At 44.2% G+C, this 11,845-nt stretch overlaps 1 protein-coding gene and 1 pseudogene across 1 annotated transcript; both read left to right on the forward strand.

The window, feature by feature from the left end:
• LOC117071040 (putative KRAB domain-containing protein ZNF788) lies at positions 1-4,151 on the forward strand. Its single transcript, XM_033190838.1, has 3 exons — positions 1-60; positions 2,988-3,114; positions 3,788-4,151. Exons 1-3 carry the CDS (start codon positions 1-3, stop codon positions 3,952-3,954), a joined length of 354 nt encoding a protein of 117 aa, XP_033046729.1. The 3' UTR covers positions 3,955-4,151.
• Positions 4,152-8,314: 4,163 nt separating this feature from the next.
• Positions 8,315-10,203, forward strand: LOC117071041 (annotated as a pseudogene).
• The last annotated feature ends 1,642 nt before the right edge of the window (positions 10,204-11,845 follow it).

Here is an 11,845-nt window from a genome sequence, read left to right on the forward strand (position 1 = left end):
ATGTCTATTGGAGGGTCTAGTGAGTATCAGCCCCGGCATCATCTCATCCCCAAGGACAGCGTGAGGTAGGGGGTAGAGTCTCTCAGGGGAGCAGCTGGATGCTCTTGGCCTTAGAGGAATCTCCTGGTATAATTTCATCTAAAATGGTGACCCCTTAGGGTCATTAAAATTTTAGGACATTAAAATAAATGGACAATACAACATAATGTCATTAAACTTAGGTCATTAAAACTGTTCCTCCAGCTGGAGTTTTTATTCCTCGGAGACACATTGATGGTCTGCCAATGGGATGCTGATATTGAGAGGAAAAGGCAGAAATGATTTCTGCTCTCTAGATTGTCTCAGACTTGTGAAGAGAGAAAAACTGTCCCAAAGGACAAGGAAAACCCACCCCAGAGAGGATGTGCAAGAACCTGAATATTAAAATGCACTTAAGGCACACAGGAGGACAAATAGCAGTGCTAGTGCCTCCTAGGTGGTCACTGAGTGCTTTACTCAGGGATGGGTGTCCTGAGGGATAGAATGGCCTGCCGTGACACTTAGAAAGGTCTGTGTTGGAGTCAGCACTACCTCTCCCTGAGTTCGTTACCTTGAAAACGCTTGTCCACTTATTTGAGTTTCAGGTTTTCATTGACTGTAAGATACATTTTTGTCAGTACAGCTTGAAAGATAAAAATACTATTTCCAAAGAGGCAAGGTAAAATGATGTATTTTATTTGCTGCAAATTCGTATTTATTTCTTCCCCAGAGTGAGTGTAGTAAGTTTTAAAGGTCTGTTCTTTTTAAGGATAATTTCAAATGGAATTGTAGGACTTAGCTTTGTCAATGCTACTGGTGAAATAAAAGTGTGATAGATAAATTGATCATTTACAAAGATTCACCAAAATGTCAGTTTCCCACTTGTAGCATGGTGAAGAATTTATGACAGTGGACACATCTGTATCCTCTTATCTGGATATCTGAGGGTTTTTTGTTGTTGTTGTTTGTTTTTTTGGAGACGCTGTCTTGCTTTGTAGCCCGGCTGGAGTGCAGTGGAGCCATCTCTACTTATTGCAACCTCCACCTCCCGGGTTCAAGTGATTCTCCTGTGTCAGCCTCCTGAGTACTAACCCACCACCACACCCAGCTAATTTTTGTATTTTTAGTAAACATGGGGTTTTAGGCCTGGCACGGTGGCTCATGCCTGTAATCCCAGCACTTTGGGAGGCCAAGGTGGGCAGATCACGATGTCAGAAGTTCCAGACCAGCCTGGCCAACATGGTGAAACCCTGTCTCTACTAAAAATACAAAAAATTTAGCTGTGCCTGGTGGCAGACACCTGTTATCCCAGCTACTCGGGAGGCTGAGGCAAGAGAATTGCTTGAACCCGGGAGGTGGAGGTTGCAGTGAGCCAAGATCTTGCCACTGCACCCCAGCCCAAGTGACAATGCGAGACTCTGTCTCAAAAAACAAACAAACAAACAACAAAAAGACGGGGTTTTGCCACGTTGTCCAGGCTGGTCTCAACCTCCTGATGTCAGGTGATCGCCCGCCTCAGCCTCCCAAGGTGCTGGGATTACAGGCATGAGCCACCATGCCCGGCCCATTCTATTTTCTTTTTATTCCATAAATTTTAATATGTTTGAGTTTGTCTGTTCCTTTATCACTTTTTTCTTACCTAAAAAAAATTCTGCCTAATCCTTCATAAAAAAAAAAAGAATCTTCATGTGACTTCTGAAAGTGTTCTAGTTTTATCTTTCATATTTGATATATGATAAGTTGATTATGGTTCATGGAATAGAGAAGAATGCAATGCATTTTCTCAAGTAGATGCCAGCCTGGTTTGCCTCATATTTTAAAGTTCATGTGATTTCTTTTTCTATTCTACAGTGCCTACTCTATCATTCATCAACTTTCCATATAAATGCTGGGTCATTAAGACTTTTTTTCCGTGATCTGCTTGCTCATCTCTCTGCTAGTACTTTGCTGTCCTGAATATTTTCATTTGAAAATCTTAGAAGTATGTTAGACAAGCCATCACTCTTTTTTAGATGACGAAAACGCATTAGACATTTGTCATTTTTACTTCATATGAAAAAGTAGTTTTTCTTGCCTAAAACAACCTGATTTGGGAATTTACGTGATTTCATAGGATTAGCATCTGGAAGTGGTGACATTAATGTCATTTTAAAAAACGTGTCATATTTCCTCTTATTCCTTTCTGCCTTGACATTGCGCAATAGAAATTTTAAAAATTATTGTATTAGTATTGTCAAATATCAATTATTGGTTTTATTTACTTCTCAGTTAAATTTAATAAGCCTATTGTCTCTTGGTGTAATCACATGGAATGGGCTCAACGCCCCAGTTAACAAGTGACAGCACATGTAAAATATTGTCTACCAGGGAAACTCATTGAACACTTAGTGTTCAGACTGTGTTTTGGTGGCTGGTTCCCTAAGCGCCACTGCAGTGACACAAAATAATAGACCTTCAGCAGAAAAAGTTTTGGCAAATATATTGCATAAGCCATTTAGATGCAGTGAGTCATTCTTATTACTTGGGTTGGTGGAATCCCTTTCAAAATGTAAGTTACTAATACAAACAAAGATGGAACTTTGCGAGCAGGCATTTTTAAGAATAAGTAGTCTCAGGACTGATAATATTAACTCACTTATGAACATCAGGTAGGACTTTATTATGGCAGATACTAGAAATGTACAAAGTGAAGTTAAAAGGTAACTCCTAGCAGCACATCTTACTCCCTGGATTCTCTAATGAGATAGGTGTTTCTACTTTGCTGTTGCCTTTTTGAATAGTTCAATTCTAGCATTAATACTGCTGTGTGGGAAGGAGTATGTGTGAACAGAGTAAGAGTTGTGACAATCAAGTCATAGAATAAATGCTTGGAAATTTTAGAAGCATGTAAACAGCTTATGAATTGGGTATAAATTCCCAGTGCTGTCAGTCTCACCCATCCTTCTATCCACATGTTTGGAATGTTCTAGGACTCCATGACTTTTGAGTATGTGGCTGTGAACTTTACCCAGGAGGAACGGACTTGGCTAGATTCTTCTCAGAAGAATCTCTGCATAGAAGTGATGCAGGAAATCTGCAGGAACCTCTCTTCTGTAGGTGAGAATGACAACACATTTCACTTAATTACAGAAGTATTTCCGTATCATCAGTACTATTTGTGATTTGGAATGTGGCAAGGGAATGATTTGGTGAAGAAATCAGGCATGGGCACTGTGTACAATGAACATTAAATCTGGTAATGTTTCTATAGTTTGTATTAATTCGTGATAATTTTGTGGGTCTGCATTTTAGGAAACAAACGGAAAGACCAGAATATTGAAGATCACTTTGAAAAACCTGGGAAAGATATAAGATAATTTGCACTGAGAAGAGGAAATAAAGTCCTCTGAAGGAATCTTAGCATGTCATGAACTTAAAAACAAGCAATCAAAACAAATAAGAGTCACTTGAAATTTATTTCTTTTTAGAAAAATTTCACCCAAAATGTAACGTACTTCAGTGTAGCAGTCAGTGTTTGGAAAACAGTTTACTTGAAAATAGTACTACAAAATTGTGTATATGAATGTTACCATTTTGGTCAAAGCCATGCAGGTGGTAGCTGTGTTTTCAGTAGTAACCGATTTACTATCAAATAGTTCAGTCATGGCAAAAAAAAAAAAAAAAAAAAAAAATTTCCCTGGTATTGGTAGCAGTGTAAGTCCAAGACTTATTAATAAGTAGAAAATTATTAAATCAATCAATAATAATGTGCCTATCTTTTTTTTAACAGAAATCATATGGTACACAGACTGTGTGAAAGCAAAGAAAGTAGTCAGTATGATGGACAAGTTGTCAGCCAAATTCCAGATCTTGATCCGAATGAGAATATTTCTACTGGATAAAAACAATGTGAACGCAATATTTGTGGAAAAGCCTTTGTACGTCATTCCCTCCTAATAGGCGCATCCTAGGTCACTCAAGATACAAACCATAGGGAGAGAAGCAATATAAATGTGAACAGTGTGGGAAATTCTTCGTTTCTGTTCCAGGTGTTAGAAGACACATGATAATGCAGAATGGAAATCCAGCTTATAAATGTACGATATGGCCAGGCACGGTGGCTCACGCCTGTAATCCCAGCACTTTGGGAGGCCGAGACGGGCAGATCACGAGGTCGGGAGATCGAGACCACCCTGGCTAACACGGTGGAACCCCGCTCTACTGAAAATACAAAAATTAGCCAGGTGCGGTGGCGGGCACCTGTAGTCCCAGTTACTCGGGAGGCTGAGGCAGGAGAATGGCGTGAACCCGGGAGGCGGAACTTGCAGTGTGTGGAGATCGCACCACTGCACTCCAGCCTGGGCGACAGAGCGAGACTCCGTCTCAAAAAAAAGAAAAAGAAAAAAAATTTACGATACGTGGGAAAGCTTTTTATTTTTTTCAATTCAGTTGAAAGACACCAGAGAACTCACACAGGAGAAAAACCCTATAAATGTAAATAATGTGGTAAAGCATTCACTGTTTCCAGTTCTTGTCTAATACATGAACGAACTCATACTGGAGAGAAACCCTACGAATGTAAGGAATGCGGGAAAATATTCAGATTCTCTTGTTCTTTTAAGACACATGAAAGGACTCACACTGGAGGAAGACCCTATAAATGTACCAAATGTGATAAAGCCTTCAGCTGTTCCATTTCCCTTTGTTACCATGGAAGCATTCATACTGGAGAGAGACCCTATGAATGTAAACAATGTGGCAAAGCCTTTAGTCATTTGAGTTCCCTTTGTAACCATAGAAGTACTCATACTGGAGAGAAAGCCTATGAATGTAAACAATGTGACCAAGCTTTCAGTCATCTCAGTTCCCTTCACCTCCATGAAAAAATTCATACTGGAGAAAAATCCTATGAATGTAAGAGATGCGGTAAAGCCTACACTGGTTCCAGTCACTTTACTCGCCATGAAAGAAGCCATGATATAGAGGCTGGGTGTAGTGACTCAGCCTATAATCCCAGCACTTTGGGAGGCCAAAGTGTGTGTATTGCTTGAGCCCAGGAGTTCATAACCAGCCTGGATTAAAACAATGTGAAACAACCTGGGCAACATGGTGAAACCCTGTCTCTACAAAAAATAAAATAATGCCAGGCGCGGTGGCTCATGCCAGCTACTCGGGAGGCTGAGTCAGGAGAATGGCGTGAACCTGGGAGATGGAGGTTGCCGTGAGCCAAGATCGCACCAGTGCACTCCAGCCTGGTCAACAGAGTGAGACTCCACCTCAAAAAAAAAAAAAAAGTAAATAAATAAATAATTAGCTGGGCATGGTGGCACTTTTCAGTTGTCTTAGTTCTTTTTCTGTAGGAAATGTGGTCAAGCCTTCAGATTCTCCTGTTTTTGGAGATTTGGGAGGACTCAGAGTGGAGAAAAGTCTTTTGAATTTAAGTTTGTGATAAGACCTTCAGCTGTGTTAGTTCCATTTGAAGACCTAAGCTCATTCCTGAGAAAAACCCTATGAATGTCCAGAATGTGCGAATGTTTCATTTCTCTCATACCCACTCAAGGACATATGAAAATGCACATTGTAGCTGGCTGGACCTTGTAAATACAAGAACGTACACAGTATTAAAACTCTAAATAGTTTAGAAACTGCAAGAATATTTTCAGTTTTCACATTTACTTGAAAAGTCATGTGAAAACTCCCATGGGAAAGAAGTTCTATAAGTGAAGCTTTTCTAATGTGGAAAGCCTGATGCAAATTAATTATGGTGCAGTGCTTGAAAAAAATGTACGAAATATTACACAAGTTACAAGTATGTTGTTTTTATCAGCGGTTCATTCTTAAAGAGTCTTGAGTATGCATTTCACCTTGTTTTGCAGGGAAACCTTGAGGTGAGAGTTCTGTAAATGCTCTTTAAGCAGTAGTACTTGAGTTTCATAGATAATGATATTAAGTTTGTTGGTAGAATTTTTGTCTATTCATTTGATAATGTGCTGGATTCATGGTTGAATTTTAATGTTTTTCTAATATGTAGGTAAGTTTAAGTTTTTTTATTTCATCATTATCTGTTTTTGAGATGGAGTCTCACTCTGTTGCCCAGGCTGGAGTGCAGTGGTGCAATCTCGGCTCACTGCAACCTCCGCCTCCTGGGTTTAAGTGATTCTCCTGCCTCAGCCTCCTGAGTAGCTGGGACTACAGGTGCCCACCACTACGTCCAGCTAATTCTTTATATTTTTAGTAGAGACAGGGTTGCACCACGCTGGCTAGGCTGGTCTTGAACTCCTGGCCTCATGATTTGCCCACCTCGGCCTCCCAACGTGCTGAGATTACAGACATGAGCCACTGCGCCCGGTCAGGTAAGTTTCATTTGTATGTATTGTCCTGTGATTAATGGACCTGTGAATTGTTGGGATTGTCTTACTAGCCTCATTTGGCAAATTTTGATTATCCCTTATTCATTATACACATTCCACCTTTATTAAAGGAAAAACTACTCTTGATGTAAAGATGTTTATTTTTTGCTAATAATGAGTTGTTATTAATTCCTAAGTACATAAATTTTGCCATAGAGTATCATCTCATGAGTTCTTTGCATTTGTTGCCCTTTATTCTTTATTATTTCTGTCTATTATTTGGATCATTCACTTTGAATGAAGGAGAGAGGACTGTGATAGGACAATATGTTGTAACCAATCTGAGGGAGGAAGCATTCAATCTCTCAGTCACATATGATAGCGTTGGGCTTTTCATCGATGCCTTTGGTATTGTAGTAGATAGTATTGCACCATTATGATATGATAGTTTACATATGGTATTTTAGAGTATTACAGTCTTACCAGTCAGTGTCACATGATTCAGTTCCCTACCAGCCAATAGACAAACCATTCACATACTCCTGTAGGAAAAAAGGAACATCCTCAGCTGGGCACGGTGGATCACGCCTGTAATCCCAGCACTTAGGGAGGCCAAGGCGGGCGACTCATGAGGTCAGGAGATCGAGACGATCCTGGCTAACATGGTGAAACCCCGTCTCTACTAAAAATACAAAAAATTAGCCATGCGTGGTGGTGGGTGCCTGTAGTCCCAGCTTCTAGAGAGGCTGAGACAGGAGAATGGTGTGAACCCAGGAGACGGAGTTTGCAGTGTGCCGAGATCACACCACTGCGCTCCAGCAAGGGTGTCAGAGCGAGGTTCTGTATCAAAAAAAAAAAGGAGCATCCTCACTTTTTAAAATGCTATACCACTCTCTGCTCCCAAGTTAATCCCTGTTTGGGCCTGTGGGAGCTTACACCATCCTCCTATATGTAATTAATAACTGATGTCTGGCTTATCTGTTTAGTAATAGATGTTATGTGTTTAACGGTGCCAGTAAATGTAGGGTGCTCTTTCCTTCCTCACCAGTGGGGTGCATGAGATGCTATTGAAACAATTGGCAACACAAATGGAATGGACCAGCTCTCATGCAGGACACCTGCTCAACTTGACCTACCTGCTGTTGGCTGACGGTTCCGTAACACATCAGCAGTCACCTGAGTCAGAACCATGAGCTGACGATGGGCCTTCCCTTTGGTCTGCACAGCATTGTGTGGTCTTCAGGTGTTGTCATCTACTCCCACACTAAAATGCTCTCATCTCCTAGACATGAATGTTTAATTGCACCCCAGCATGACATTTGGCCTGTGCTGAGCAGGCAGTTTTGAGGCCCTGGCTTATTAATGCACAAAAGCGCAGCACATAAGCCAACACTTAAGTCCTAATTAACAAGAATCAGGCTGTATCTCTGTAGTCCCTGCATCTACTCTGGTCACCATCTCTGTATGCTTAGGGCAGCCATGTGAACATTATTAATTATTGTACACTCCAAGACAATAGTTATTATGCAGGCAGAAGTAGTGGCCTTGTTTGTTTCTTGTGTTGCTGCTCCCCTTGCCGCTGTCCCATACACCCTCCTGATGAGGTGTACATCTATGGTGCCTCATGGTTCAGGCACTGATGAATAAAGAAAATGGGAAGAAAGAGTTTGATATTAGCCCCTACCGAAGCATATGAAGAAGCATCTCAGCTGCTTGCATTGAAAAATTCCTAGCCAGTGTGTGGGCTTTTCTTATCACTGCTGCTTATTGTGATTATTATCGATGATTACTATTAATTTTTATTATATTTAATAAAATTAATAATTAACAGACTTGTTCCTGATATCGAGTGGGGGGAGGATGATGTCAGGTGGGGAAGCTTCGTGCAGGTTCCCAATGACAGGGGGAAAAGGAACGGAATCCAAATGCCGGTTCTTACTTGGGAAGCCTAGAAGGCCACCGGGAGGATGGGAAGGTTGGCACGTGAGGGAAGGTGCAGAGGAGGAAATGGCACAAAATTTCCATTTATGTATCACAAAACACAGAACGGGATTCGGCCCCAGACAGGGTTCTCCCTGTCTCCTGGGGAGAACCGAGGGGCAGGGCCTGAACTTTTTTTCTTCTGCAGGCAACAAGACCCGCAGAGGAAGGCTCTCCTCCTGATCTTTTCCGGGAAACCTCTGGAGAAGCCGCTGCCATATCGTAAAGAATCCATGGAATCTTGTGATTATCTGAGGGTGAGTGTCACCCTGGGCCCCTCGTCTTTTTCTCCTCTAGGTCACCCTCGTTGATTTCCTTTCAGGTTCCCGTGTGTGTGAGGGGATTGGGGAACCCTTCTTCCCTGCCTTCTTGGGCTCAGGGACTCCATGATCCTTCCAGGTCCATTTGATTCCAGGTGAAGGCATCTGAAGATGCCATATTTCCTGTTGCTTTCTTTCTGTGCAATGATGGCAACGCTGCCAACATCTTCCTAGCAGCATGAGGAAATTAGTTCCTCAGGGGGCCCAAACGTGGAGAAGGCTAACCCCAGGAACATGTATGTTTTCAGAAAAGACGTCCTGGGAACCCTTGAGCCACCAACCTGCCTTCAGAAGGGCATTAGTCTGTCCCACTTCATGGAAGGCTGAGTGGAGGCGCTTAGATCCAGTTAATGCCCAAGACACAGTCTTTAGAAAAATGATATTCTTAGTTCATAGCTCGTGAGTGCATTTTTCATGGGTCTTGTCCCGATCAGCACTCACATTGAGGATCTGCCCTACTTCCAAGGACCGCCTGTCAATACTGTATTAAGAATTTCCTGCTGTGTGCACCTTGTCTTTGGATGTGGTTGATTTCCATGTTGGCTCCATGCTGAGGAACTTCTAACGTATGTGGTCTCCTTTCTTTCAGGTTGCAAGCAGGCCAATGCCGGTCCACACAACCAATAAGAGGCCACGCGTGGACTCTGCCCTCACTGATGGCTGAGATACCAAAATGTCTGACACGGTATCCATCTTGGCTTCACTGTCTACCCTCAGAAAAGCCAGTCTGAGCTCCTCGTCAAGTCTCTGACCAAAGGAACGACTGATAGGGGCTGTGGCCCACATCCCTCAGCCTGGAGTCAGGCAGCAGGGCCCGGAGCCTCTCGTCGTGTTGAATCCGACACACAGCAGCCCTCGGGGTGGCTGCCAAGAAGTTCCCCAGGCTGCCTCCAAGCCCCATGGCCTGATCCGGGTCATCAGCGCCCCCCCAGGCACAAGACAAAAGTCCTGCGGTGACCTCACAGCCCTGCTCACCAGCCGACACACACAGCTTGGGCCTTGGCTCTAATCTCAGTTTCAGGCCAGGAGCCAAGAGACCTGCCCAGGCTCTGACTCAGGCTTGCCTGAACCTCCCCAAGAAACCGAGAATGGGTCCCTTCCAGATGCCCGAAAATGCCATCCAGGGAGGTGAGCTGGGGGCCCCAGAGACTCTCCAACCTCCGCCAGCTGCAACCGAACTCAGACCAAGTCCGTCGCCCCAGATGAGCTGGGGGACACCCACCCAGGTGTTAAGCAGCGACCGGCAGCCTCCGCACAGCAGACCTTGCCTGCCTACTGCCCAGGCCTGCACCATGTCCCATCACCCAGCGGCCAGCCACGATGGGGCCCAGCCTCTCAGAATGCTCTTCCGGAGACTGGAAAATGGATGGTGGAGCTCCAGCCTCCTGACAGCTCCCTCGTTTCCCTCTCCTGAGAAGCGGCGAGCCTTCCTCGCTCACAGCCCTCATGTCTCAGAGAAGTCTAAGGCTCCCTGTGTTCCTGTCCCCCTGAGTGTCTTCTATGAGGACCTTCAGGTTTCCTCCTCCTCAGAGGACAGTGATTCTGACCTGGAGTGAGACTGCAGGTGGCCAGGGCTCCGTTGCATCCAGCTCCCATGACTTGGAGGCGTCCGTGGGACTGAGGAGCACAGAGCAGAGAGCAGACTGTGTGTGGCGACTCCCAAGCTCCCCAGCTGTGGTGCTTCTGTGGATGTTGGAGCCCAGGCCAGGCAGGGACCAGATGCAGAGACTCTGCCTCATCAACTTCTGGTGAGGGACATTGTAGTTTGCAGGGCTCTCCGAAAACCCGCCACAAGAAACTTCTGTGCCAGTGATTCGCTGCCTCAGAAACTGGGTGACGGTGATGCGCGGGAGTCAGACTTCCGCTGTGATGTCAGTAGGAGACTGGGGAATGACTGTGTGTTTGCTCTCTAGATGACAGAATCAGGGAACAGTTAGGGAACCCTGAGAGGTGCAGGCCTTCAGCTGTGCTCCGCCCTGACAGCAGTGTTTTGGACACTGTGAAGCGTTCTGCACAAAGCGTTCTTGGGGTGTTTCCTCAGCCTCGAAAACTGGGCTCTGGAATGCCATTGGAAACAGGTGTGTTTAATTTGTTTTGAAGCGAATAAAATTCTCAAAAAGATGACGTACTCTCTTTTGACTGTCATTACGTGTTTGTGTGTAACTGATTTTCCAAGAGCTTGAAAATTTCTTGACTTGTTAGCAATCCAAGTCATTATGTCTCTGAAACAGAATTGATTGAGGGGACCGCAGGTCTTCGCAGGACCTGTCACTTCTTTTTTTTTTTTTTTTTTTTGAGACGGAGTCTCGCTGTGTCGCCCAGGCTGGAGTGCAGTGGCGCGATCTCTGCTCACTGCAAGCTCCACCTCCCGGGTTCCCGCCATTCTCCCACCTCAGCCTCCGAGTAGCTGGGACTACAGGCGCCCGCCACTGCGCCCGGCTAGTTTTTTGTATTTTTTAGTAGAGACGGGGTTTCACCGTGTTAGCCAGGAGGGTCTCGATCTCCTGACCTCGTGATCCGCCCGCCTCGGCCTCCCAAAGTGCTGGGATTACAGGCTTGAGCCACCGCGCCCGGCCGATCTGTGACTTCTTAAACATCCACAGGGGCAAGAGAACCTCAGCCCCACTCTACCAACACACACCTAGTCAAATTCCGCCAAGTGAACCTCACACACGCTAACACGTGGGGAGCGTTGCTTACACCACAAGTCCCCATTTGGCTCACCGCGATGCCACATGTGGGGTTTCACATGTCTGTGTTGCACCGCAGTCCATTTCACAGTGGTAGAATAAATATATTGGGTTTCTGTCGGTTTGTTGGAGGCAAAAACCTGTGATGTTGTTGGTTTTTGGTGGGAGAGTTTCACTCTGGAAAAAAAAATATTCTGAAGATGGAGGTTGTCCTAGATTATATTTCAAGGTGAGTCTACTTGATGCCAGTGAAACACATTTTGGCATATAATACATATGGTTACATTATATTTTGTCTATATTACCTCATTTTAAAAAACCATTTTGTGAAAAATGTCAGAGTTAGATATACCAATGTTAAATTTCTGATCACGTGTCCAGAAGCACTGTAAAATGCAGCCTAGAATGCAAAATTCCCAGCCACTTCTCTGTTGAACTCTCTGCAGAGCGGCATTGCATCCAGTGGTTTTCAAGGTGCACTAGTGTGGCATGAGCTAGTCCTTGGCTT

Source organism: Trachypithecus francoisi, unplaced genomic scaffold (genome assembly GCF_009764315.1).
Source record: "Trachypithecus francoisi isolate TF-2019V2 unplaced genomic scaffold, Tfra_2.0 Lachesis_group3, whole genome shotgun sequence".
NCBI lineage: Eukaryota > Metazoa > Chordata > Mammalia > Primates > Cercopithecidae > Trachypithecus > Trachypithecus francoisi.

Excerpts from the sequence above, each read along its gene's own strand:
- LOC117071040 (XM_033190838.1), top strand. The coding sequence starts at position 1 with ATGTCTATTGGAGGGTCTAGTGAGTATCAGCCCCGGCATCATCTCATC. Across the intron at positions 61-2,987 it reads ATCTCATCCCCAAGGACAGC|GACTCCATGACTTTTGAGTA; the intron begins GTGAGGTAGGGG and ends GGAATGTTCTAG. Across the intron at positions 3,115-3,787 it reads CAGGAACCTCTCTTCTGTAG|AAATCATATGGTACACAGAC; the intron begins GTGAGAATGACA and ends TTTTTTTAACAG.